This window comes from Haemaphysalis longicornis, unplaced genomic scaffold (genome assembly GCF_048455015.1).
Source record: "Haemaphysalis longicornis isolate Haplotype H1 unplaced genomic scaffold, Haemaphysalis longicornis Haplotype H1 scaffold_4, whole genome shotgun sequence".
Classification (NCBI taxonomy): domain Eukaryota; kingdom Metazoa; phylum Arthropoda; class Arachnida; order Ixodida; family Ixodidae; genus Haemaphysalis; species Haemaphysalis longicornis.
In genome coordinates, this window is record NW_027526361.1 from 105,126,522 (window position 1) to 105,154,420 (window position 27,899).

General features: G+C 46.4%; 1 protein-coding gene across 1 annotated transcript; it reads right to left on the bottom strand.

Annotated features, from left to right (window-relative positions):
- Window positions 1–26,887, bottom strand: LOC144179234 (uncharacterized). Its single transcript, XM_077707521.1, has 3 exons — window positions 26,599–26,887; window positions 21,486–21,642; window positions 1–5,716 (listed from the first exon to the last, which is right to left on the bottom strand). The coding sequence occupies exons 1-3, from the start codon at window positions 26,777–26,779 to the stop codon at window positions 5,059–5,061; spliced, it is 996 nt and encodes a 331-aa protein (XP_077563647.1). The 5' UTR covers window positions 26,780–26,887; the 3' UTR covers window positions 1–5,058.
- Window positions 26,888–27,899: the final 1,012 nt, after the last annotated feature.

Genomic DNA, 27,899 nt, shown 5'->3' on the forward strand with positions numbered 1-27,899 from the left:
GGTATGAAATTTACATATAGTAGGTCGTCATACTAACTGGGACATGACTGGTAGCCCCGTGAAATCTATCGGTAATCAATTAGAAGCATTTAAAATAGCTTCCTAGCAGACGATTCCACACCTGTCTGCTGATTACCGAAACAGCCGTGTAACGCAAGTGACATTCCTGCTGTCCTGGTTCCCCGGCCAGCCAGGTACTGGAGAACCAATTCTTCCTGGCTGTAATGGCTGCGCTTTTCTTAATTTCAGTTTTTGATATTGTTGATTTGCTGTAGCTTAAAAAAACAAAAAACAACGTAAGCATGAGCACGTGTCATATGTAGGCATTGGCCTGGCATTGCATCACTGCACTGTAGGCATTGCATAAGTTGCATTTGCTTTGTCCAGCCTCTGCCAATCGTATAGCTGGGTATATGACATCATAGGTTCTGTTGCGGGAAATGAGCTAGTGGGTCGCATGACCATTCTCTTTTTTTCCTAATTATGTAACTTACTATTTGAGCGGTTTACGTTCAAGTGTAAGTATGATTCTAACGAGGCAATCCTTCGAATGTCTGCATGGCCCCTTCAAGGAAGGAGCTTTGACTTCTTCAGAATGATCACGAAAGAGAGACAGCCGTTTAAAACACGTCTTCCCCAGAAAAATGCATACAAGTTGGGTGGAGAAAGTACTTTGCCCCGATACGCTACACGAAATTCTCCGAGTCCCAACACCAAAAAGTAACCTTCGGTGGTAGTATTTAAAAGCATTTCTCTCAATTCAGAACTGCAGCCTTGAACACTTTTCGATTGCATGAAGAAATGCAGTCTATGCCCCAATTTATTCAAAGCTCGTTCCTGTAATTGGTGGGCTATCTTCTGGAATTTCACAGTACAAAATGTTTACAAGTCTCCGCAGTGGTCCTTACAGGTAACAGCACTTGTTTCAACTTGCTTTTTTATTCGCATAAATCTTTCACAAAAACTTAACAAGCAGTAAGGAGCACTGCAACGTCTTTTTCTTGTTCATTCAAACAAATGTCACTGAGAGAGGACCAAGTGTACCAAGATCATGGTTGCCAGAGCACAGCCAAGCCTGATTTCATTTTTGTAATTTCAAGCGATTTGCACAAGTTAGCAGACAACTGCGGGAAACACAGTTGCTTCACACCTGGTTGCACAAATCTGTTAATGATAAAAAACAAGCACAGTACTTATGGGCAGAAATGTGCCAAGAAAACTTTATTACGATTACTGCCCATCGCAGAATAACCCAAGACCAATGGTTTTTTAAAACCTTTTTTTTTTTGTTGCTGTAGTTTATGGTTGTGCTACAGAAATTATTTAATGCAGCCGTTTCTGTGCAATTATCCAAAGGGCTGAAAAAAAGGGGGGGAACATAAACAGTGAAATAGTGTACACTCGTTGATGATGTTACACTGTACTACAGAGCGTGCGACAGTCTGAAGCATATTCACAAGTGCGCATTTGTCAGAGACACTCCAGGCGCAGTTACCAAAAAGCTCCATGTCAATCTCAAGAGTGACCATATATACAAGTTTGAATGTTATGAGGAAGTGAGTAAACTATTCTCTCAATTCTTGGTACCCTGTCCTAGCTTTGCGTAAAGAAGGTCTAAGAAAAGCATCGACCTATTAATTTAAAGGTACCCTGCAACACTCTGAGCAGTGCAAATTAACCTGCGCAACATTTAGGTTACACTGCCAGGAATACCTGAGCCAAATATTATACGTGCACGTGAAGCGTTGAGAGCGGAAATCACCGTGAAAGACACGGGGAAACTAATTCTTCAGTTTTTCTCATTTGCACCCCTGGCATGGCCTAAACGACGTCGTCGTGGCCATGGCTGTCCTATTGGCTGTCGCTGGTCAACTTCACAGCTTATTTCTTGCATTTCCTGTGACAATCCGGCATCGTCGGTGCTGTGTACAAACTTCTATGCCTGAACCTGTACACACAGTTTTGGCATTTCTTTTGTGTTTTGGGTGCACGTGGAGTTTGAGTGAATACTACCCTTTCAACAAGACCACTCGACAACAAATGTTTATGGCTTCAAAAACGCCCTACCAGCCTGAGCACACGCTTGTGAGCAGGCAGCCGTGCCTGCTTTTTTGTGGCACCAAACCGGAAATAGACCCCTCCACATTTCGGAGAAAAGGGGAAAACTCCCCGGTATCATATATCGAAGACCGCCAAAGAGAACACCACGAGCCGCCCCCCTCTCTGGGAGAGAGCGTGCAGCTTTCGCCGCGTTGTCCATGGTCGAGTTGAGAGGGAACAATTAGGCACGATTTCTCATCGCGCGTAGTTTCGGTGATAGTGAACGGATTTTCATAATTCTTGTGGGAGGAGATTGCTGGGACAATAGACTTTACCCCAGAATACATTCCGAGTAGTGGATGGTAAGTGCTGCAGGGTACCTTTAAAACCAATATGGGTCAAACGTAAGCACCCCTTCTCAAGAGAGGTGAAAAATAAAGAGAGGTTGCTGCTCAGAACCAAAAAAGAGTGGCTTAATGGAAATGAGTTCAGTGCAAGATGAACAAGAAAAAAGTGAAGAAGGGAGTACAAAGTGTCTCAAGAGTGTCTTATTCCTTTCAGTTTCTGTTTTATGCAGAAAACGTCTATGTACGACTTGCTTTCTTTGGATAAATTAGACAGACACACTGTATGCAAATGAACTTCACTGCATCAGAATGCGGACACACGTCCCAACTTCCGTCAGGCTGACACTGAATTCGTCTTCTGTTGAATGAAAATTCAAATTCTGATAATTTTGCATACCATAAAAAAGGGGGCTCCGGATTAATTTAGACCGCCTGGCAGGCGCGTAGCCAGGAATTTTTTTCGGAAGGGGGGGGAGGGGGGCGCAGTCGACCAAAAGTTGGGACGGCGAAATATGTAGGCAAGGCTTCTTGCGCGTTGTTTTTCAAATGAAGCTTGAAATAACCGACTTTAACATGCGATTTGTGTAGGCTGAACGCTAACAGTAAAGCCCACCTTAAAGAGCTTAGATGATGATGATGATAATGACAACGACCTAAATTGCCGTTCGCCAGTCTATGGATAGGCCACGGGTGATTAGTTCGTCCGTAGAGCAGGCGGTTATGCGGGCACGCGCTCGTGAGCGTGATCATGAGTATACTTGTGAGTGGCACGCGGTCCCCGAAGTTCATCAGGTGGAAGTGGAGGTCAACACTGCGTGTTCACTATCAAGATTCACGTGTTTTAGATTTTTCTTTAGGAAAGAGACTAACTAATAAGTTTTCTTATCAGATATGAAGTACAGTCAAGCACAATTTGAAGGTCATCGCGCCAGCATCGAGCGGCACACGCGTGCCACCGTCCTACGGTTTTGCTTTGGAACCACGAAAATCAAGATTTCGCACCCTTCTCTCCCTTGTTGGCTGTTCCATGCTACAACAATGGCCCGCACGACTGACTTGCCACCCTTTGGGTTTCAAGCTTTACATTCATTGTTATTAAGCACAGACTTGGTTGCCTTTTATCTACGCCGACGATAATGAAACTGGCATGGAAGATTTGCTAAAGCTGGTGTTCTGTCTGCTTCATTTGAAAGAGTAGCTTTCCCGCGATAACCTTCGAATCGCAGTGGAATGTACGTGTGGCAAATTTGTATATTATGGCGGTGAAGCTAGCAAACGTGCGTCTTCGTCCTTAAGTAATCGTCTTTTTCTTTATTTTCGTGCCAGTAACGTGAATAGTCAACTTTCGCTTAGCGGAACACTGCTGTTGAATGTTGAGCTTGTTGCACGTTTCTTAAATTTCATTCTATTTCTATCCGTTAAATCGAACAGACATAGCTTCAGTAAAATTCCGGTTAAGCAAATACAGAATGCTGATTCTAACCAAGAGGGAGGTCAAGGAAACAACAATGTCAAGGCCAAAAAGACAAAGCTCCGCAATAAACAGAATTGTACAGTTTTGTTGATGTGTTCGATTCCCAGACGCGGCGGCCGCTTTCCTGATGGAGGCGAAATGCAAAAACGCCCGTGTGTACGAGATTTCGGCGCACGTTAAACATCCCCAGGTGGTCAAAATTAATCTGGAGCCCTCCACTACGGCGCGCCCCATTGCCTGCGTTGCGTCGGCGCGTTAAACCCTACAATCAATCAATCAGTTTTGTTGATGTGGAGGAAATATAAGATGGGAGGAGCAATGCTTTTCATAGAGCAGAAATTATGGAACTGCAATAGTCAATGAAATGTGGTGTCGGTAGAAAAATGAACATATCAAGGATTGATAGTTGACTGAACAAAATACAGTGACATGCTCTGTCATGTGATTATACTTTGTACCAGTGTAAAGACAAGGAATGACACGCTAAATTCCAGACCACATGTATGCCTATATCATGCTTTTTCCTGCTGTTCCGCCATTTCCCGGCCGTGCTGTTCCGCCAGCGAAACAGCGGGACTTGCCTCGATCGGCTCGCGGCAGGTTCTCGGCGCTGCTCGGTGTAACCGGCGCGAAATGCAGCTGGGCTGTATATGTTGACATGCACAGCATCTGCAGCGGGCACAGTGATCAGACGTTGACGCAGCCCTTGTTTTCAGCTTTATTTGAACAAGAACGTCCTTAAAACTGCGGGTTCCGCGCCTGCAGGCGACTTCAGGCGGCTTTTCAGGCTACTTAAACCACACCCCAGCCTGGCACGAATATTTCGAGGGGGGGGGGGGGGCACAGGCCCGGTGTGCCCCCCCCTGGCTACGCCCCTGCCGCCTGGGGATATTTAACGTGTGCTGGAGCCTCGACACATTGGTGATTAAATCTCATTTTGCATAACAGACACACACACACACAAAAAAAAAAAAAAAAAAAAAAGAAGAAAAAGAAGAAGAGAAAGAAAATGCTGGTTTAGATGGTCGGGATGGATCAAACCTGCATCTGTGGGCTCAACCAGCCCAACAACTGAGCCACTGTTCACCTGCTGAACAAGGTCAGAAAATGTCCACACAGAGCATCACTCACACCACAGCTCTCTTGAAAACTGACAAGCACAGGACAATTAGGCTCTCACAAAGACACTAGTGCAGCCTACAACTCCCCCAGTGGCAAGAGGGTTGCGGGAATTTTTCCCGCCCCGTAGCTGACAGCCACCTGGAGCAGGTGCATCTGTGCGTTGCCCACCAGGTGGTCTGGGGTGGACCGCAGGTGCCTCTTCAGGGACGTCAGGAAGTGGTCCCAGTCGTCGAGCTGAACCACAGCCTTCTCTGACGACGCGACACCACCACCACTGCTGTCTGGGACCGCCGCACGGCCTCCCATGCCTCCACGCGCAGCGGCCAACAGTTTTTGACCCATGCACTCAACTACGGCCGGCATGGTGGCAGGCGCACTGCTTGCCAAGGATTTGACGTCCGAGAGGACTAGCGATCTCGTGTTGGTTGAAGTTGAGGCTGTGGGAGCGTCAGGTTGACCGGACAGCTCGCTGTTGGGTGAGGGACTCAGAGGCCGCAATTCGCAGTTGACGGGCAAGATCTCGGAGAGCGGGGATGCAGGCTCCTCCTCTTCGCACTCGATCGACACCTCCTCCACATCCTCCATGCCATCTTCCTCGATGATCACCTCCGGTTCGTTGTCGTCCTCCGCTCCCTCCTCCACATCGGGCTTGCAGGCAGGCTTGGACTCCTCTGTCCGGCATTGCTTGGTAGCCCGCCGGGTGCCACGTCTTCTGCCAGGCTGCTCACACTTGCTGCGAGAGGAAAACAAGAAAAATGCACGTTTAACAAATGGTAATAGCTAACATCTTCGGAGATACAGAAGTGACTTGAGTCAGTTTGGACAAGGGCAGCGTTCATCTTACCCTTTATTATTAGTGCACCATTCTTCACATACTATTTGTGGGTAAAAGTACTGAAGACAGGAATTTGAGGTTGGATACGATTGAACTACACTAGGGCTACAAATGACACTGTAATTGAGGGCGACGAATTGATTCAGTACACCTAGGTTCTCAGGTGCAGTTGCACAAGTAAAGCGTCAAGTATGATGGAATAAAAAGATGTTCCTAAATTTTGTGTTTTCTTTTATTTCCCCGTAAGAAATAAGGGGTTCAAAACATCTAAAGAGAAAAGCAGCCCGTTATATAGGGTGTTTGGAATTTTCGGGCAAGGTTGTTTGGGCATGAGATACTGGATTCTTTTACTCGAAAATACAAAATAACCAGCCACTTTCCGTTGATTACTGACGCATAAAAACCTTGGCTGCAGCTTTAAAAGGTTGGCTGATTTCTTAAAAATAAGTGGACACTTTCATGCTATACCAAAGCACAGACTTTTCTTCGCTATAATTTGCGTATGGTCTGGCATTGCAGTGTGCGGCTAACATGAAAACAACGAAGGACATCCACTTTTGAATAACTTTTAGAGTCAATGAGACAACTTTCACACTTCAATTACTACCCACAAAATTATTGAGAGAAACGTAAAAAAAGAAAAGGGATGGTATGCTAGGTTTTGCTGATAAATAAAAATAGTGGCCATGAAACAACATTACAAACAATGGCAACACTACAAGCTCACTCATGCTTTCATCTATACTCGGTGACAACTTAAGAACGGCACCGCAAGTTGCCGCTGTGCCTTATCACCGTAGCTGGATGTTTCTCTTCGTGGCGCAACTAGGGCGTTAATGGGAATATTTTGAACATGGTGTGAGCCGTTCCCATGATTTTTTGGACTTAACATGCTTATAAACGACTCCAGTGACGACAAACAAACTGCGTGAGACAAGGCAGACGATATCACGCATTCATAGCAAACCCCTTTCAAAACGCGCGCGCACTGACGTCACGGGTCCGGCGCTTTGGCGGAGTGACACACTACATGAGGTGGTGCCGTTCTTGAGTTGTAACCGAGTATAGACTTTACACAATTCTGAAAAAGGTCTATCGAATTGCTTCTGTTATTACAAATTGTGCTTTGAGAGCAGCAGAGCTTCATGTGTCTTGTTTTTTCACTTAAATTCTAATCAGTGTTGCTGGACCGATGCAGTGGCTTGGATCCACCTTAAACTGCACACTTCCCATGCCTCCCAAGCCAGCTCAGAAGAAGAAGCCAAGGCCAGTGCCAACAACCTAACCCCCCCCCCCCCCCCCCCCTCTCTCTCTCTCTCTCTCTCTCTCTCTCTCTCTCTCTCTCTCTCTCTCTCTCTCTCTCTCTCTCTCTCTCTCTCTCTCTCTCTCTCTCTCTCTCTCTCTCTCTCTCTCTCTCTCTCTCTCTCTCTCTCTCTCCCCCTCTGTCTCTTTGTCACAGCATGCACTGTCCTTGAATTGTTTGCATGGAGACCATATGCTATCTGAAAATTTTAGCATACCCTCCAAACATGGCCTTTCAGGGAACTCCAACGACACACTGAAACTCTTTCATTTCTCCTTGCCCAACACTACACAAGAGAAAACCTCACGTTAGCTGTGTACGCAGACTATTGCTCTATGGATCAGAGTTTGAATGACACGTCAGATGTTTAGCTGCTCCCAGCTGTCTTTTTTTTCTCTATCATTAAAGGCCAACTGCTCTGAAATTTCATCGCGGCCAAATTTATTTTGGAAATGCAGTACGTGCCACCAAGCCAACTGGGACATGAGTGGTAGCCCCGTGAAACGCCCTGTTGATCAATCAGAAGCGCCTGAAATAGCTTTGTATCCCACAACGCTGCACCTGCCGGCGTGACGTTCCGGCTAGCTGGGTGCTCCGTCCTCTGGCCAGCCACGCAGCTGGAGAACCGGTCGAACAACCCCTGCAGTGAGCGCTTCCCCCATTTGCTGCTCCATGCGTGCGTACAGCTTGCGCGCAGGCTTGCTCCCAAGCTGCTGGCCGTCCAGCCTCTTGGTAGCCGGCTGAAACGCCACTTCAGCCTGATCGTAATGGCCGCACTCTTCTCAATTTTGATTTTGAAATCGCCGATTTTCGCTGGCCACTTGCAGCCTGCATGCGCGTATTTCAGCTGTTCTATTTTCAATCCTGTACTTTTTTTAGGCAGACTATACAGAAATGGAGTTTTCGAGAGGCCGAAATTTTCAGTGCAGTTGGCCTTTAAAGCCCAGTCAACTTTGGAAGCTCCCTGTACAACTGTACAACCTTAAGCAGCGAGTGTTCACAGACTGGGATGGTTCTTGTGGCACCCAGACATTTTAGGGGCGAAGCCCCTTACGGGCTGGGGCTGTTGGCATCTCCTGTCGTCGTTGTCGTAATCGCGCCTCGTGTAGTCACGGTACTAAAACATTGGGACACCCGTTTATGCCTCACGCTAGAATGTAACACGTGCTAAAAAAACACCAGGACACTCATTTACGCCTCGCGCTAGAGAGCTTTGTGCTTGAGAGACTTTTACAGCAAAGCTATATACCTCTACTCGCCAACGGTTTCACCTCTGTGGGCAAAAACGCCAAGATGCCAAGAATACAGTCATACACTGCATGCTTCGCCCCTCCCCAGGTTTCACGTTAGTGGAGATGGCCCGGGATTTTTTTTCAGGTGTCATTACAATCAGTTTCGTTTCAAATCACAGCGCCTCTTCTAGCCACGGTTACAAGAACAAAAACAAAAAAAGAGTGGAGGTTGAGGGCTCAGCTGAGAAAATAAGTACATTACGACAAACAAGTGTAGCAGAGACAAACAGGACGATCGCAAAGTAAAGAGTACAGGCAAAGTGATTGGCGATAAGAGCGAGAGCTTCCCACACTGAAACTCTGAATATTCAGTTCAATTCCATCAACTGAATTCAGTTCAATTCCACCAGTTCAGTTCAATTCCACCAGTAAGGAATGACCTAGCCTTTGTCTTACAGTGTGGGGAACATGACTATATACCTCCTAGCCTCAATTTGGCTTCACACGTACCTGGCATCACTTGTGGTCAGGGAACCCACCTCCCACTCTCGGCCGAGGGGGAATTTTTGAGTTAGTGAGCCCACATAGTTTGTGATAGAAGGGTTGCCATTTGGGAAGTGATGCGCAAGGACTTATCTCATGGCCTTCCTCCTTCAAATGAGGGGAAGAGACCAGTATAACCTCATTATCCGCGAGCAAGGCAATACAAGCCTGAACTGGAGTCCTGGATCCTGCCTTGTCCAAGCGAGTTGAACCCCTCGATTCCCGTAAGTAACCCGGGTAAGGACACCAATCCTTATTATCAACCGGCTCGCCTGCATGATGTCCATTGTTGAAATAATTACCACTGAGTCAATACACTTGCTGCTTTATTTGTTCTAAAAGGCTAGGCCCTGTCGTGGTTGGTGCTACATAGATGGCTGGCTAGGATGCCGGGCAAAATGGGTATACACATGCTGATAACATCTCTTGTTGCTGATTCAAGTACTCCAGGAAACACCTACAATTACACAATAGCAAGTGTCACTCGCTGGGTTGCGTCCATCGCAAGAGTGAATGCTCCATCTATGAACAGTAACAGAGGTGGCTGGTCTTTGATGCCCAGCTTTTGCCGGTAGCAGCGAAGACAGCGACTCCGACTGACAACATAACAGCTTTACGACACAGCTAGTCAAAGAGAGCTCAATGCCAAATCGTAACTGAGGCACAACTGAAATAACTCGAGACATGCTCTCTGGCCCAACTGCGCTCAAATTTAACCGCTGCCAAATTTGTTCTAATCGTAGAGTACATATATTACCAAACCAACTGGGACACGACTGGTGGCCTCGTGAAGTGCCTCATGAATCGTTACAAACGTTTAATGTTGCTCCAAAGCAGATGATGCTGCACCTGCCAGCAAATCACGCAAACAGCCGTGAAGTAGAAGTGGCATTCCGGCCAGGGGAACCGGTCGAGCTCTGCCAGGAGTGCTTCTTCTAGGCCTCCTGTGCGAGCAAAGCCGTTGCGTGCAGACTTGCTCCGACTGGCCGGAAGCTCGCTGGTCCCTTGCAGCACCACTTCAGCCTGGCTGTAATGGCTGTGCTCTCTTCAATTTCGGCTTCCAAGTTGCCATATTTTTTGCTGGTATTTTGCATCTTGCAGAGTTTTAAGAGCACAGCTGTTTGAACTCTTGGTTGCGCCATCCAAGGAAATGCTGAGCGCACGTGAGCGTGTGTCTCGGGAGGAGCAAGCATAAAATGCTATGAGAACGAAGAAGCCGGCACCGGCACACTGCACAATGTTAACCCGACGTAGAAGAAGACGACGAACAGAATAATACATGCTCCGAGTGCTCGGAGGCAGCAACACAATTCTCTACGATTCTCCGCCACGCACATGGGGGATGGGGTGACCAAAGAAGGTCCGGACGCCCGAAGAAGAGGCGGCTTATCAGGAAGTGCTCCGTGGTGCCACGCGAGAATGCGATCGGCGGCGACGAGCCAAGGACCCCGAATGGGTGCGTGCCAGCGAACGTTTGAGCAAACAGCGCCGCCGACAAAATGACCCCGGCTACTGAGTCATAGACAACTTTCAGCGTCAGGTCCGTCGATCCCTGGAAGGCACGAACGGCCGCTTTCAACGAGAATTCCTGGACATGGAGTTCGGTCACAGCTGCCGTGCGTCGTCTGCAACCGGCTTTGGTTCAACGCGAACCTGTCTACCACGAGCTCCGTGCGCAACGCTGAGCAAAAGGAGATGGCCTTGCAAGTTTTATGTGAAGCCTTTTCATCTGTTGAGGATCATGAAGAGATGACGGTGCGCCATACGTGCCTGGAATCGCTACTGAAAGGCAATTTGCCCCAGATCAGTACCACAAACGGCTTTGTGTACCCACCCAAGCCGGATTCTCTACTGTGCCTAAACGAGGTTGGAGAGGTCTCTCCCTACATCCCGTTCATGAACATCCGCTGTCTGACCCACTGATCGGGGCAATACAGCATGTGCGGCCAAGTAATCAATGTGCCCATCAACTTGACACGCAGCAGACCATACAGAGACTCCCTCGCAGCGTGCCCGACGACGTGGCCATCGAGGTTCACCCAAAACGGTGCATGCTGGCCAGGCCCGTCTACAAACAGCAAGGTCTACGCTTGGCTCAAGTACTTGGTGGAGACTCCCCTCTACCGCTTATACAAAACGGACATCGACTGTGAGAAGCTCAGCCACATCCCCCCAAAAGCAACGAGCCCATCAGTGAAGACGACGTCAAGAGGAGGGAAGAGTTGAAAGATCCCAACGATCCCCTCCAGCTGGCCTGTGCCCTGAACTCGGCTAGCAGGACAATGGTGTTCGATGATGTGATAGAAATGTGGTTACTCCACGAGCGCCACTATTTAGTTATGGATCCGGGAGAAGGTAGGGCTCCGATTTAGGGCTCCGATTTTTCTGCTGTATGATAACAACGGCGAGGAGTTGTCGTTTCTGCAGATATACCTGGGTCAGCCGCGTAAGATCACGTCTTTCCACCCGACCCCGTTCGCGATGACTAGCAGCAAGATTTGGAAGACCGACTGCCGCGGTGTGGGACCGATGCACGCGCTGCACATCGCCATGAAGGTTACGAGACACAACTTGGTCGAGCGCACTACAATTTTCCGAGCCAACGACACGACTTGTTCGATAACTACAAAGCAGCTCAAGATGGGAGTTCCTGGAGGATGCCGTGAACTGAGGCTTGGCGTTGATGCGGGAGATCCCAAACACCGTTCAGTACTGGCAGGGCCAACAGCTTGACGTCTTTGCCACGATCAGGAAGTTGGGGAAGCCGCACGCTTTTCTGACCCTGTCTACCTCGGAGGTTCAAGACAAAACAGAACAAGACAGAACAAAAGGCTACAAGAACAAAAAGAAGATGTACTAGTGCAGGTCTTCAATGGGGAGGGAGCGCTTGACAAAGACTTTGTGGCGGGGGATGACAAAGTATTCGAGGACTGAAGAGGGCACTGTACATATAAAGCACTTATATACTTTACTTTGATTTCGCCTTCTGCTGACGAGCGCCATATACTATATATACGCACAGGGCAAATGGTTCTGAGTGACTTATATGGCGCTCGTCAAATTTAGCGTAGAGAGACGAATGCAGTTCTGCTGTGACATCAGGCTTGCGCCGTTGTGCAAGCTGGCTTTCAATTTTTCAGGCCACAGACTACACGAAAATACTGTTTTCAAGGAATCAAAATTTCCAGTGCAGTTGGCCTTTAACAAGCAATCTTTGCCAGCTTGCAATGGTGGCATTACTACAGCTGCATTCAGAACACAGGTCACAAAATGGAATGGTGACAGTTGGCGTTTGTGATTCAACACATCCATGATGAATCAACATTCATGAGCAACTTGGCACTGATCAAGGATTTAGTGCATGCCACAGAGTCCAAAACAAGAGAGGAGAGGATGCTGCTTTCTGGGGCGATTAGATATTGTCACATGCACTTGGCCACTGGACCTAGGACACTGGTCCTAGAACAACTTCAATTTTCAAGTAAACTCTGTGAAACCTATCCTGCTACTTTTTTCCCATCGATTTCAAATATGCCATTATTTTTTAAGCTGGTCAATTAGTTCCCAAGATAGAGATAATTAGCCTTGTTTTGGAGCAACAATAGACAAAACAGTGTTTGCCATAAAACTGTAATCTTTATTTTTTCCGATACTATGAGCCCTGGCGAACGCAATTATCGAAGCAGTTTTTTGATGCATCGCCTGCAACTAATTTTACAGCTCATTAAACTTCGGTGTTTGAAATGGGCACTCAAAATGGTTCCCTGCCACTGGTGCCACCAAAGTTTAATGAGCTGTAAAATTAGTTGCAAGTGATGCATAAAAAACTGCTTCAATTATTGCATCTCCGGGGCTCATAGTATTGGGAAAGTTAAACAATAAAGATTACAGTTTTATGACCAACACTGTTTTGTCTATTGTTTGACCAAAAATGGCTAATTATCTCTAATTATCTTGGGATCTAATCGACCAGCTGAAAAAATAATGACATATTTGAAATCCGTGGGAAAAAATGGGGAAAAAGCAGCAAGACAAGTTTCACAAAGTTTACTTCGAAAGACGTTGTTTTAAGACCAGTGTCCCCTCTTCAAATAGCGGGAGAAAGAATAAACTGTGCAAATGCTGCAATCGCAAATCCGCCGGGCTGCACAAACATGGCGTGGCCATGGAGTAGGCATGGCCACTACTGTCTCATCGAACAGGTGCCGCCATCATCTCATTGCTCACCATCGTAGCTGCGAAGCTCCGTGGTGTGCTTTAGTAGCATGCATTGTGAAATTACGTGGTTGCTCACTTCTGCTCATGGTAACGAGTATTTTGCGTCATAAATATATCCCTGCTCTATGGTGCCTGCTTGGAAAAATAAAACCAAGTGTTGATACCTTAGCCAAATATGGCACCAAAATTTACCCCTCCAGGAACTTAACTTGCATTCGTGACTAACTTGTAACCAATGCTTTCGCGAAATCACTCAACTCTCCGAGCAGCTAACTGTCACTGCTGAAATGCACGGAACTAGAAGTTACCATGATTGTGGACTTCATATGCATTGATAGAATTCTGTCTCTTGGGGCAAAACTGAGCATTTATTGACACTCGTGCAGTGAGTCCCAATAAAGTCCATTCAGTTAGCTGATACGTATACAGCGAAATCTCGAAACGTTTTTCACAGGAACCGGTAAATAAAACATATTAGTATGCGAAAATCGTGCTATCCAAAAAGGTGAAAGAAAGGAGGAAGAAAGGGAGACTTCACCAGCAACTAACTTGTATTGGACAAAATCTGTGAAACTAGCCACCGAACGCTTGGAAGTCTTCCATGCCCAAGGAGAGCGCGATGTGTAGCACTGACCCTTCGACAATCACCCCTGCCACTCTAACTTCGTGGAACGCACCCCACGTTTGTTTCATACCGGGCCCGAAAATCTTCAGCTTCTTTCGAAGTTTTGCTTGCTGACCGGCAATGGTGTTGACCGTTGACACTGGCAAGCCTAGCTCGCGTGCCAAGCTTGCATTTCCTTCACATTGGCACAAGCCTGGCGGCGCTACCACGCCCAGCAACGAGGCAGCCAGAGGAAAACAAACAAACAAACAAACAAAAAAAAAAAAAGCTTCAGAACCACAGCAGCCCCACGGAACACAGCAACAAAGCAGAAGGAGAACAAAGAACAGCGCGGGAAACTTGCAGAATGGCAAGAAGTCAGGAAGTCGGGAAGGGTAGCCGCTGCCTGCCAAGAGCATTGCGCCCCTTTCTTGATTATGATAGGTTTCTTTAGATCAAGCAGTGTATCGCCAGACGTATCATTATTATTGGACAGAGCGGCCACGCCTGGCAGCGATGTTGTTCCCACAAAAGTGGTGCTGCCGCGGCCTTGTTAGAATGCGGTTTGAGCTAGTATGCTGAACAACAAACGCAAGATTTCTAGAAATGTCGGGCAAGACCCATGTTTGCGATCGTGTTATACAATTTTTGGCTAAAATGTGATCCTATCAAACGCACAAAAATGCACTATTTGTAAGGAACGTCGGTCAGGAATGAAAAGAAAAACCTATTAGGCTGAGAAACATATTGTGCCGAATCGTATCAACGAGATTCCACTGTACAGATGGAATTATTTAGGCAAAACAGAGCATCGACCCTGTGTGCTTGCCCCATGACGCTGGCTGCTGTTGCATAACACTAATGAATTTACTGCTCAATGAAGGAAATTTCGGTCAATCTTAGTGGTTTTCATGCAGCTGTTCTCGAATGGGATTCCCCAGAGAATTTCAGAGGTTCGCGATGCCCTTCCCCCGAAACTTTCTCTCTCCCTATTCTTCCCTCCTTTTTGACAAACCTTGCTGGCACTGCAAAACTATCGCTTTGCTCAATGGCATATGCAATAAAGCTTGACTTTGGGCTAGTTGGGTGTACATGACACCTTGAAAAATAGCGCGAAAAAACTCGGACGTAGAGAGGTAAACAGACACCTCGTGTCTGTTTACTTCTCTGCGTACGAGTTTTTTCCCGCTGTTTTTCAAGGTGGCATATGCAAGATTTTGTTTCGGAGGGGGCTGCAACCTCGACATAAAAAAAGGCAAAAAAGTTAAAAAAAGAAAACACAACGAAACAAAAATTGAAATAAAAAAATGGCATTTTTTATTTTTAACGGCATCACAAAATGGCTGACTGTGTTGAGAGCATATGCCCAATTTGTGCAAGTTTGTTGGGTTGTCACTTGTGAACGAACAATATTTTTCAGTTGTCTTAATAAGACAATATGTGGTGCCCTTGTTGTCACAGCCCTCCCACTCCCCTCCCTCCCTCCCCCCCTCCCCCTTCGAACGAGGAAATTTCACAAAAGGCCACGTCCCCCTCAGCGCCCCCCCCCCCCCCCCCCCCCCCCCTTTGTACACTAGTGACTTTGCTCTGTGACATGTACTTGACCGCGTAGCACGTGCCTTAATGTCGGCTTTTTGCCCGACATGCCCGCTCTGAGAGGTCGATAGCCACCTGCTATCGACCCCAGCGACCCTTTGTACGCCACTTAGACACACATTTATGCCAGTTTCTTGGTGCAAACATATCAAAACAATGTTTTTTGTGGTTTTTTGTGGCTTCGAGTTTCTTAAAATGTGCTCGATTCAAGGTGGAACAAAGATGTCATCAGTTACAGTTCAGTAAAAAGCCAGCACGTGCCGGCACCCAAAGAGCCCTATCAACGATATCTTAGTCGATATCTTTAAGAAATTCGGGGATACTTTCGAGTGTACGGGGTCCCGCAGCCCACTAAAAGTGTTGCATACATTCTGATTGATTTGATGATAATGATTGGATGTTCATGGTGCAAGGCCTACTAGGGCAAAGAGCGCCAGAACGGTGGTTATGTATGAAGGATGAAGACGTAAACTCTAAAATCGCTCAACAAAAAACAAAAGTAACACCAGTCAAAGACAATGAGGATGGCTGGTGTAAAAGGCCAGGTTGTGATTGAGCGTACCATGAAATTAGGTCTAAAAAACTACGCGTGATAGGAAGTGAGGTGCGAAAACTCGATTTCGCTAAGAAACTCAAATGTGAGTTGTAGAGGAATCATGGGATCATCCCCTAAAAACAATGCTGGGTGTAGTGGAATGCGGTGTCTGTATAGTTGAGGGAAGTGTTTGCGTCTTGTTGTGTGGAGTGCTTTGCGTGTAATTAGAATGTGAATTACGGATAGGCCCTCCCAACACCTGCTACACAAGGGTCTTGGAAATCCAGTGAACAAATGGGAGTGTGTCCCATGTGTGTAGCCCATCCGTAATCTAGCTAGGACAACTTCGATTAATCTGTTGTGTGAGTCAGTAGTGTATCGTCCTAAGTGTGGTTTTATTATGCGTAACTTGTTGTCTGTCTGTGTACTCCAGTCAGCTTGCCATGTTTTGTGAAGGTGCTGTCTCATTATGTGTGGCTTGAGGTCGGTGTAGGGTATTATTGTTATGTCCACTGCGTTTGTAAGTGCAGCAGCGGCGGCCATTTGATCAGCGGTCTCATCCCCGCGATTCCAGCATGGCCTGGAACCAAGCACAGGATTAGTTCAAAATTTTTAGCATATACAGACATTATGGCATTAAAAACTAGATTGGCAATGTGGTTTTTCTAGGTCTGCTTGATCTGATTGAATTGTCGATTCCACTACTCTCATCCCGCAGTTCACTCCCCATCCATCTGTCTACCCCATTTGGTTCTCTAAAGAGCTGTGACAATGTCTCGCACATAAGGCATACCTGCACCACCTCCACAAGGTTTCAGGCTGCCCAACGGTGTACAAAATGTTCAGTGACCACAGAAGACAGGCCAAGCAGCTATTCAAACGGGGCAGGCAAGTCTACATTAACTCTTTCGCTACCGCAGAAAATTGACCAATTTTGGGGGGTCCAAGAAAACATTTTTTTTTCTGCTAAAAAATTATTTAGGCACTAATTGCAGGAGCACAAAATGCAGATTATTTAACGGCCTTTCCAATAACACCAGTTTTTTAAAGGTTTTCATATATCATAGTTGTGAAAAAAAATATCAAAATCAAAAGTTTTGTCAAGTTGTCGAAAAAAATGATAAAAAAGGAGTTGTGTATATCAAACCACCGGTAGTAGAAAAAAATTAGAATATACATTTTGCAGGGAAACATTTCAAAAACACACCCTAAAAAAAATGTCGACTTGCGCGGAACAGTTTTTCAGATATAAAAAAAAATGTTAGCACGCACGGTGCTCGTGTCATGCGGTGAAGCCCAACCTCTAATTCAAACTGTGCAATTTTGGGTGGTTCCTTGGAATAAATCTGGCGGTTTGACGTTATCAGAGGCACCAATTTGCCCCCACATAACGTAAAAACATCTTGTCAATGGCTGACTTTGCATTTACAGCGAGCACAATATTTGGGACAAGCACGCGATGCAGAAAAAAACATGCATGAAGTTGAAAACGGAACGCCGTGGCTGATGTTTGTTGTCGTTCACGGTCAGTTATCTCTCAAAACATAAAGCTGAGCTTTATTATCATCTTCTTACTCGCAATTGTAGCCTTGCTCGCAAAAATGAGGTACGATGAGCTAGAATCGTCCCCTGCGATCTTTGGCCGAGTAGCAGTCGCGCGCTAAAAAAGATCAGCACAACGAGCCTCCTCTATTGCAGCGCCACCTAAAATTTTTCAAATGAAACAGTACAAAAACTTATCAGAGACTCCGTCCGAATAGACAGTTCAACTAAGCAGCAACATTAGACACCCGGATATACCCTCGCATGAAAACGAAACTGGAAGGCGAACAGCCGGCAGTGTAAGGCCGGTTTGAAGCGCTGTCCTCGGCGGAACAGATATCTGGCGACTGGGTGTGACCTTTTGACTTGCATCTGAAGTTCTTATCGCAGAAATCGGGTTAGGGTGGGGGGAAATGAGGAGCGGCGTGCTTTGTTCGAGGATCAGTCGCGGACGCTTCAGGCGCCATGGCAGTTAGCCTTGAAGTTGGGTAACTGCATAGTTGCGCTAAATATGAATTTCGCGATGCAGAAACGAAACTGAAACTGTTGTAAACTGTTTGGGAATGGTCCTGGGGTAAGTAGAACTACCAGAGTACTTAGGACAACTTGCGCAAAGGCAATAAAACTGCCTAAAATCATAAAGTAGCTTTGCAACCAGGCACTGCTTGACATTTTCAGCCGATTTCTGGGATTATTACTGTCAAAGCGTGAACCTGACGATTGAAAATCGTTTGCTAGTTCCCCATTCACGCCCTGATAGCAAAAAACAAGCGCTGGTGCAGAGTAATTACGAGTTGCACGCATTCTTCGTTGGTAGCCTTGAGGCGCGATGACCACGCCCCTTTTCCACAACCAGGTGATTCAAAAGCGTGTCAAAAATCACGTTTCCGTTGCAAAAATGAAAACAAAACTGATTTTGAAAGGCCATTTTCTGATCTAACTCCGAACAGCTTTACTTGTTCGAGAAACGCCTGGAACGCTATGAAAAGGCGCTCCCAAAAGTATCGATCAAATTGATCGATTTTGAGAGGCGCGGTAGCGAAAGAGTTAACAGAGTATAAACGTCTTTGAGACGAGAACCCAGACAGTTCTGGAGGTTTATGCACAGTTATGGTTCATGATCAGCTAACATTTCAGCGATCCACACAGCTGCAGGCAAGGCATGTACTGACTCAACAGAAACTGCCAACCTGTTGGCAAGCCACTTTAGCTCCAGTTTTTCAGCTGTTAACCCTTTGCGGATTGTTGTCGGGACGCAAAATGGCCGTAGCGGTCCATTGTCAGGATATGCCCGACATGGGTACGTACGTGTTCAAGGTTAAATTTTGCGTTCTTTTTTTTTTTTTCACTGCGCAGTGCGCTCATTCTCTGTAAACCCGATGCACCATATCTTGCGGGATAAGTGCACTTTGTTGAAGTTTTCTTCAATTTGCACTAGGCTGCAGGACAATGTGCAGCACAGGCCTCTCGGATTCCAGAGCATTTCGACGTGCGCACTGTTCGCTGAGAAGCATGGCTGGTTTCTCCTCACGGGCGTTCTACGGTGGTGCACTTAGCGAAAGCGTTGATGACTTCAGTGAGGAAGAGAATTACATGCCTCCATCGAGTAGTGATAAGAGTGATTCGACACAAGCGAATGATGAGGACCGCGATGGTGGTGGAGACAGCACTGGGCAAATCATTTCTCTGTGAGCTAAGCATTTTGTCGAAGGACAATGCATGAGTTGCAAAAGATTTTTTTCTGGCGTCTACAGGTTTCCATTGTCAGTAGTCTTATTTTGAGGTGCACACAGCTGCAGAATCATGTGAAGAAAGAGAAAGAGTGGCGAAACCTGCAGTACCACCGTAACCTCATCCAACAGCTGGTGGATGATCTGAGAACTCGAGCCAAAAAGCAGGGCCCGTCTGCACGTATGGAGTGTGAGGAGACGCTATTTCGGACAAGCCATTTTGTCTACAAGCTCCCACCCCGAAGCAGCAAGGATTGTACTGCTTGTAGAGAGAGCCAGGAGGGAAACTAATTTTCTGCAAAACCTGCAGTAATAGCCTGCACTTAGGAAACTGCTTCGAGCAGTTTCACACGCTGCTCAAATATTGGGAAAGGAGTTGCAAGCAGAATGCAAGAGAAAAAACAAATACCCTCCGAGTGTCTATTGCACAGTTTGTGTTTTTATTCGCAGTGGCAGCAACTGCCAGAATGGTTGCGGACCGGAACGGCCTGAAAGTGGATAATAGTTCCGGACTGCAAAGAGGTAATACTGGCAACACTGATTATGCAGATAAGACCTTACAGGCAGACTGCCAGTCGGTAACGCCAGTTACAGAGACGGAGATCCGTGAAGCCCTTAGAAAAATGAAAACCAAAAAAATCATGTGACCATGACGGCATCCTTAGCTTCATTGTTAAGGGCTGCGGACCAATACTGAGCGGACCAATACCCATACTGAGACGTACCTTCAACCTCTGTATAAAATCTGGGGTCTTTCGAACCCTATGGGAACACTCAATTGTTGCACCCATATTTCGGTCTCGCAACCCCTCTCTCGTGGTCAATTATCCCCCTGTATCACTGATTTGCTCTTTGTCGAAAGTTCTGCAGCTTATTCTGTACAACCACCATTACTCTTACTGCTCCCAGAAACTGTGTACTCAACAGCAAGGCTTTATTCCTCAGAGTTTGCCTGTGACGAATTGGTGTGCTTTTCTTAGCAAAGTGGTCCCTGCCACACATTCAAGACACCAAATTGATGTAATGCACTTTGATTTGTCAAAGGCATTCGACACTGTGTCACACTCCTTGCTGTTGCATAAACTGGATCACTATGTATTATGCAAGACGTACTTGATGCTTTTTGAAAGTTATTTGTCCCTCCGTACAAACGTTGTACGTGTGTAGGGTTGTTTCTCTGGTGAATTTTGGTCAACTTTTGGAGTGCCTCAGGGAAGCAACCTGCGCCCCCTGTTGTTCCAGATTTTTATCAATGACTTGGCTGAGCGCATGCAACACTCTAAAATGCCCCTCTTTGCTGATGACATTAAGATCATTCGGCCGATACCTAGACAGGGCCGATACCTAAACACTGTCTCAGCACGGCGTGCACCAAACATGCTCCACATCAACACATCCAAGACAAATGTGGCATCATACCATCGTCGACAGGTGCTAATTCAATTTTTGTATAAGCTGCACGGGGGTTCCATTACTCGAGTGTCAACAGTACGGGACTTGGGTGTGCACATTTATGAACCACTGAGCTTCAAACACCACATTGAAAGAACAGGTAGTGAGTCAATGTAGTCCCTTGGACTCTTAACACGTGTCCCGAAAAAGTTCACGGATCCTACCTGCTATTTGCCCCTCTTTCAGGTTATTGTGCGTTCCCGGCTAAAGTACTGCTCAGTTCAGTTGTATGGTACTGTGTTCCTCAGTACTTGTCACGGTCTCTGGAATGAGTTCAGATGACATTTGCTCAAATCTATTATGATTATTACCTTTTCAAGATAAATTACATGTACGACAGAATACTTGACCCCATTGGATTAAGCAGACTGAGTGACAGAAGAACATTCCTCGATATGTGCTTGCTGACTCAGCCTATTTGCTAACTTCCGTCAATTTTCATGTCCCCACACGATGCCGTTCCTCGCCACTGTTTTGTCCTGCTGTCAATCATAAAAGCCCCATCCAGAGAACGTAACTCCTTTACAACTCACTTGAAGCACCTGATTGAACATCTTCAACCGTTACAGCACTTTTGTCCGAGCTGCTAAAAAGGCATTCAAAGCCTGAGTGTGCTCTTTTGTGTTGTAGAATCGTGTGTGAGTCACCCTTATGATGTTTGTTCCATTGATGTTATTGTTTAAATTTTTTATGCTCTTCTTTCCCTATTGTACAGATCTCCCTTTCCTCTCCTTTCCTTTGTTTCTTCTGTGCACCATGCTGAAGGCATCATGCTGTTTGTGGGCACTTATACAAATAAATAAATAAATAAATAAATAGACTTCCCACACCGTAAAGGTCGCTGTTTCCCAAGGCACCCCCAATTTCTTGCAGGCATTTGATCAAAGCGTTACTGCGTGCTCCCCCGCTTACACACTGTCGTAGTCGCTATGGCGCAGGAACATGAGTCGGGAAAAGTAGCTCCATCGGATCATGGGCATGGCGTCCGTGCCGTTGGTTGCCTCCAGCTCCCGCACCTTCCGCAGGAACGTGTCCCGCAGGTTCTTCCACCGCATCTGCACCGCTGTCTCTGGTCAGGAACAGAAGAGAGAGGAGAATGAACGCGTCTGTTCGCTGAACAGTCTGCCTGGCAGCGGGAGCAGATCAAACAGGCACAGAGTTTCTCCAAAGAATACTGCAAGTAGTGGACTAGCAACCACAGAAATGGGAAAAGGTTGCTGCAAGCGCTAACTTCCAACGCTTATTTTAACGAAGTGCGATTCAGTTGACACAAACCAATTCGCCTGTTATCAATTCTTGCTCGCGTAAGCCCAGTTTTGTCATTTCTTATCTCAATGCACTTTAGAAGAAGAAAAAAAGCCTACAACCTCTAGAGCTAGCTAGTGCAAGCAGACCTTCACATCCATTTTCTTTACTTAACAGATGCATTCTCGGAGCCTTTAATTAACAAGTTACCAACAAGTCCAAGTTCATACTTTTGTCAGGCCTGTTTGGCACAAGCATAATTCCAAGATACCCACGGCGGACACAGCTACACCAAAAAGAATGCACACGCTGCTGCAAAGCACATCACCACACGTTTGGATCCTCAACCTGCAGTAGCTGAATCTCTTATAGATTTGAAATGAAAACATAACACCATTGAGATTTCGTTAACTTTGAAGAGACCCAGCTGCTTTCAATGGCTCAGAAGTCATCCTTTTTCGTTTACATGAATGAAAGGATTTGCATGACGTCAGCTGATGTTTTTAATGGATAAGGGTCCTGCAAACTGACTGACAATTACAGAGTGATAATTCAGTGTTGGCATTCCAGCTTTTGCATTTTTTGGTTTAAAGTATCATTCTAACTATCATAGACTGTCATACAATAGCAGGTGCTGTAATAGTTTCTTTTGCTAAAAACTGTTTTGCTGCCTTCACTGCTGCATGGGTGTGCTCGCCGCAGAGCCCCCTTTACAGACAAGCCTTGTGATCGTGACTCGGACTTGGTCACAGACATGATGAACAGGTTACAACTTATGCTATAGAACAAATATGACCTGAAGAAGAATAAAAAAATGGCCGTGTATCTGCTCCTTTCGTTGCAAATGTCGACGAAAGACGGTAGGCGACTGGTGCCCCTGCCAAGTAAATGCCCCCCTTCTCTTTCCCGCTCACGTCTCATGCTGTTCCTCTCCCATCTCGTTCCTCCCAAGATAATACGCTAGGGGTTTGCTTACATCAATTTAAATTTACCGCGTTCCACTGCTCGAAGTAGGGTGCCTCAATGCCGGTGCTGCCGTACGGCGGAGACCCATGTGAATCGAGGCACCCTACTAGGTTTATAGAACCATGTTGCCCTACTCCACAAGCGTTCCAAGCGGAACGTGGAACCTATCTAGTGGAACCTTTCATTGCTATTGCCGTTCGATTTTTCAAAATGCCGCCAGGTAGCACGGGCAAGAGCAGCAGTTTTTGCAGTTGATGTACTATTTCATTTTCTATCACAGAATCACGCATCCGTGTATTTTTTAATAAAGGAACACTGCAAATATCGCTCATGTATTGATTTTTCACCTTATATTTGCGTAATGTCTTGTTCTTGTTCAGCAATGCTTAGAAGTATGAACATTGACTTAGACGTTAAGACTTGGCTGTGGGTATATAAGACTATTGCGAAGCTTCTGTTTCACTTTGGCCGGGTGGCTGAATCGAGTCACAGACAGACAGACAGACACACAGACAGACAAAAAATTCTGCATTTCAGTAGCCCAAGAAAGACTACCATCTTTAAAAAATGGACTACAAACACTCACCACGGGTACACTGAACAATTCTGCAGCACCCAACGATTAGTGATGATATTTTTCAGGACAGAGGGCTTCGTAGGTTCACCTGCCACCTTTGCACTGAGAGTATTTTTACGACTTAAGGAGTGTCCACGATGTATCCAGACAGAACATCAATGACTGATGTGTACTCTAACATTTTGATGTAGGCCCTGGGAAGTTATTTATCCTTTTTTTTCTCTTTGTGAATATTTTAAAATTTACCATGCATTTCATTTGTTGTGCTTTTGCTGCTCTATCTGTGTCCCATAGATTTTTTTCTTGCATTCAACATTGATGGCATGTGGGTCGTGCGTCTGATTTGGTTATGCTGTATACACAGGGGTTCCTCGTGTATGCTGGTAGTAGAAGTGGTGAAGACACTACGAGGTGGTGATTCGTCCAGAAATCCTTAGAGGGGCCATGCAGACAAAACACAAGTTTGGTAAATTCAAAAGATTGCCTTGTTAGAATCATACTGACCCCACTTTTAACATAAACTTCACTCAAATAAGCTACATAATTAGGAAAAAAGGGAATGGCCATGCGACTCACTAGCTCATTTCCCGCAACAGAACCTATAATGTCATACGCGCCAGCTATGCAATTGGCTTAAGCCGGCATAAGCAAACGCTAATTAGGCAGAGCTTATAAGCTTGCCGAATGAGCTATTTGCACTTCGAGTTAGGGCACATTCTTTTTATAGCAGTAAGAAAAGTGGGATGAACAGTGGAAGTTACCAAAGCACACGTAAACATAAAAGTACCGATGCGTGCTGCTGTTGGTAGTGCACACACTATGCTCGTTTTAGCTGCACAGCACTGCCGCTTTTTGGGGCTGTCTCAGGTGACACTGGCCGACAGGACCATATTTGTCAAGCAAGGACCATGTTTCACCAAACGATTATTTTCTCCCTGAACAAAAGAAGCCAGGTACAAATATGGTCAAAAACAAAGCAAAGGTAGAAAACAGCCCACTGCAGTATGGTGGCGCCATCTAGGTTGACTAATGGTAAACAAGTCTCCGCTTCCCACCAAGTTTAGTGTGAAGACCCGTTCTCATGATGCAGATGTCGTTAAAGCACTAACCACATGGAGCGATTTTTCCAGCGACGCGACGAGCGACGCGACTAGGATCCGCAGTCGCCGAACCGAAGTGGCTCGCCGAGGCAACCACATGACAGCGACGGCTCGAGCGACTGAGGATGGCGATTTCAATGTTGCCGCACTGCGCATAGTAACGCGCTTGGTACGCTGGTTGTTTGCAAACATTTTTTCTTGTTCATTTGTCATAAAAAGCATGACTAAAAAGTATTACGCTTTTCTACCTTGCTTTTTGCACTTCATTGCATCTCTAAAACTGGTTTGGGTTAGCGATAGCGCACGCTTTTCCTTCTGCGCCTCGTCTCTCGGCTCCAACATGAACGCAGTGAAGAATTCGCTTTCTTGACGTCGTTTTTCCCACACAGGTCTCACCCAGTGTGTGCGGGAGCCTTCTTGCTTCTGCTTCAGCGTGTACACAAGCTTTGCCACGCAAAGCTTTCTTTGCCGCAGCACCACAAACGCCGTCTGCGTGGATTTGCAAAATCTTCCCCCCGTTCTCTTCCAAAACCGGAGGTTGCCTGATTACGTAGGGGCTCTCCTATTGGCTAGTCGCTGAGGCCACTTCCGGGAGGCGAGCGACTGTTTCTGGCGACCCAGAACCGAGCGATTCGATGAGCGACTTGGTCCGCGGCGAAAAGTAGTTCGTCGCTAGTCGCGTGTCGCTCCCCAAGTCGCTTGCAAAATCGCTCCATGTGGTTGGGGCTTAAAACACACAATTTGGCAGGAGAATTTAAATTTTAACTTAAATTGCATAATTTCACAGTGAATAAAGCATCATTTGCTTTTGGACAAGTGCTGGAGGCACTATAAAACACGAAATTTTTCAAATAAAACAAACTTATTTTGTCTGCATGGCCCATTTAAGGAGCTGTTCAGGAGCCACACAGGGTGTGCTTGAGGGGGTCATCTAGAAAGAAGGTGGTGATCCGCCATCACACCACTTCAGAGAGACCTGTTTTTAGGCGGAGTCCAGTAACTTGCTGTAATACTAGAGCGTCGTCTCTGACATACTGTACGTGGTCTGCAGAAGATATTGGGTGTACTTGTGTTGTAATGAACTGGTTGCGGCTAGCTGAGTACGCTGAACATACCCAGATGAGATGGAAAAGGTTGGGTATGCTGTCACTGCCACAGTCGGTGAAGAAAATTTTTAGCTACACACTGACATGTACCATACGCATATAAGGAGTTTTAGACGGCGAGTAGGAACGCCCCGTATTGCCAATGGGTGAGCAGAGTAATATACTGTAAGGTCAAAACAGTACAAAGTGACCCCCAGTGCATAAAAGCCTATGTGGTGTCTCTTTCTATTGTTTCTGCAAAATAGGTGCATTCTTAGTAATGAGAAATCTGCTTAAGTTTCGAGGGAAGGATTTATTTTGCTGTTCATGGCAACCCAGACTGTCAACAATTTTTCTCTTTTACTTGCCTGTCCAGAGCAGTTTTAAGCAGTTCCTCGGTAGCCCAAAATTGCTACCGCTATAGAAATTCTACAGATGAATAAAATACAGAGCTGCTCTGGTGCAGTTCTTACCAGTTGGAAATGACAAATAAGAGACCATATGTTTTTCTAGGATGGAAAGCAATGCGACGGAGGTAATTCGTATCTTTAGAGTGTTTAGACCGGTACTGCTGGTACGGTAGCATTTATATCTCGGAATGAAACACGTCACACCCTTGAATTTAAAGACGAATCTAGCTTTTGTTTAGGCGTGTGAAATGTGCATATGGCAGCTATGATGATAACGGTACCAGGACGCAGACACTAAACTAGCGCTACTATTTTCTCTCAATATTACTCTAGCGGACGAGGCCGAGGGCCGATGACGCTAACGCGTTTTGGGAACGTAGCACGTCTCCACACGGTTGTGCGCGCGCACGGAGAGCGCACTCGATATGCGCGGCTACCCGCGTCCGAGTGCGACAGCAACGCCGCTTTGGCGAAACGTTCGCCATATTTCGCGGCCATCTTCCCCGTTCGGACGCCCAAATCGCCGCGCAGGAAGACGGATTCGCAGAGCAAGCTTGTTGCACACGCTCACGCGATTTCTGCGCAGAAACGGACACAGAGCGCATTGGATACTCGCACAACCTACCAGGGCGTGTGCCTCACCTGTGGTCATCAGCGCGTCGGCGACGCTCTTCCAATCGCTGTGTTTGACGAATATATTCCGGTACTTGGGGCTGCGTGTGTCCCACAATGCGGGCCGGTCCTCCACTTCGGCGATGAGCCGCTCGTTGAACTCGCGTCTCGGCCGATCGCGAGGGTAACAGACGCACCGCCACTTCCCCATCACAGCCGCTGGCTTCTTCGCGAGCTCGTCGGTCCGCGTTAGCGGCGCGTCGCCAGAGGAGAATAAACAAAAAAATCGCTCCTCGCTGTCGCTGGAAGTGAGCGCGGTTGCCGGGGCAACGCGAGAAACTGCGATCAATTTTTTTCGCGCGTCGTTGAAAGGACGATGATGATAATGCCAAGCCCTCTGGTTGAATAGGAGTGGTAGGGCGCGTCACCTTGGCTGCCTAGTTAGAAAATACCGCGCACGAGTGATCATTCTGATTGACGCGATTTGTCAGAGAGATTTATGTTGCACATAATGCACTTATGCACCCTCCACTAGAAGTCCTGCCCTCATTTCACTGCCCCTTCAGAAAAGGTACCAACGAAAGGGAACAGGAGGCTCCTGGTGATGGATAGCGAGCGGAACGAGCTTTCCAGAGGTGACGGGCGCGATCTCGAAGTTAAACAGAAACATCATCAGCAGATGAACAGAAGGCCCGACTACGCTTTCGCCTTCACATTCTTAGAAAGTTATAAGCATCCTCAAGTAATACTTTTCGTCTACTACAACCTTCAGTTGACGCAAACGTTGCCTTACCAATTCTGTTATCGGGAAGCTGCATTTTATGCCGTTTTAAGGGCTATTTGTGTTGTTCATCGTTGCAACTACACTTGTTCGGATTTTAATCACTTGTAACGGCTTCTATAAACATCTCTTTCCGACGAACTTCCATGCCTCTTCATTGGTATTTCGAGCTCACTGTAATTCTGATATCCCCCAGCAGTTCTGTACTATAGACAGCCCTATCGGCTTTCTGTATTCTCACCTCATATTGTAACGCAACGAGCAGATTTTCTAGTGCATTTTCTATTGATCATTACTCCACCTGTTTTGCGCAATATTTTTCGACGCTGGCCGCTGCCGTGAATGGTGCGTCGACGAAGCCCGAAATAGAAATTAAAGCTACATCCGACAATACATTCACCCCGAAGTTTCCAGTTACAGCAGTCGTAATCCATAGTAAAAATTATATATATATATATATATATATATAGCGAATGAGAATAGGAAATGAGGGGCTCGTTGAAAAAGACAGAAATAAGAATTGACAGTCGAGAAAACCTCGGAAAGCAAA

Bases quoted from the DNA above. Each gene is read 5' to 3' on its own strand.
- LOC144179234 (XM_077707521.1), bottom strand. From the start codon at position 26,779: ATGGGGAAGTGGCGGTGCGTCTGTTACCCTCGCGATCGGCCGAGACGC. The intron at 21,643-26,598 runs GTGAGGCACACG...GTTCCTGACCAG, and splicing joins CGACGCGCTGATGACCACAG to AGACAGCGGTGCAGATGCGG. The intron at 5,717-21,485 runs GTAAGCGGGGGA...TTCCTCTCGCAG, and splicing joins CATAGCGACTACGACAGTGT to CAAGTGTGAGCAGCCTGGCA.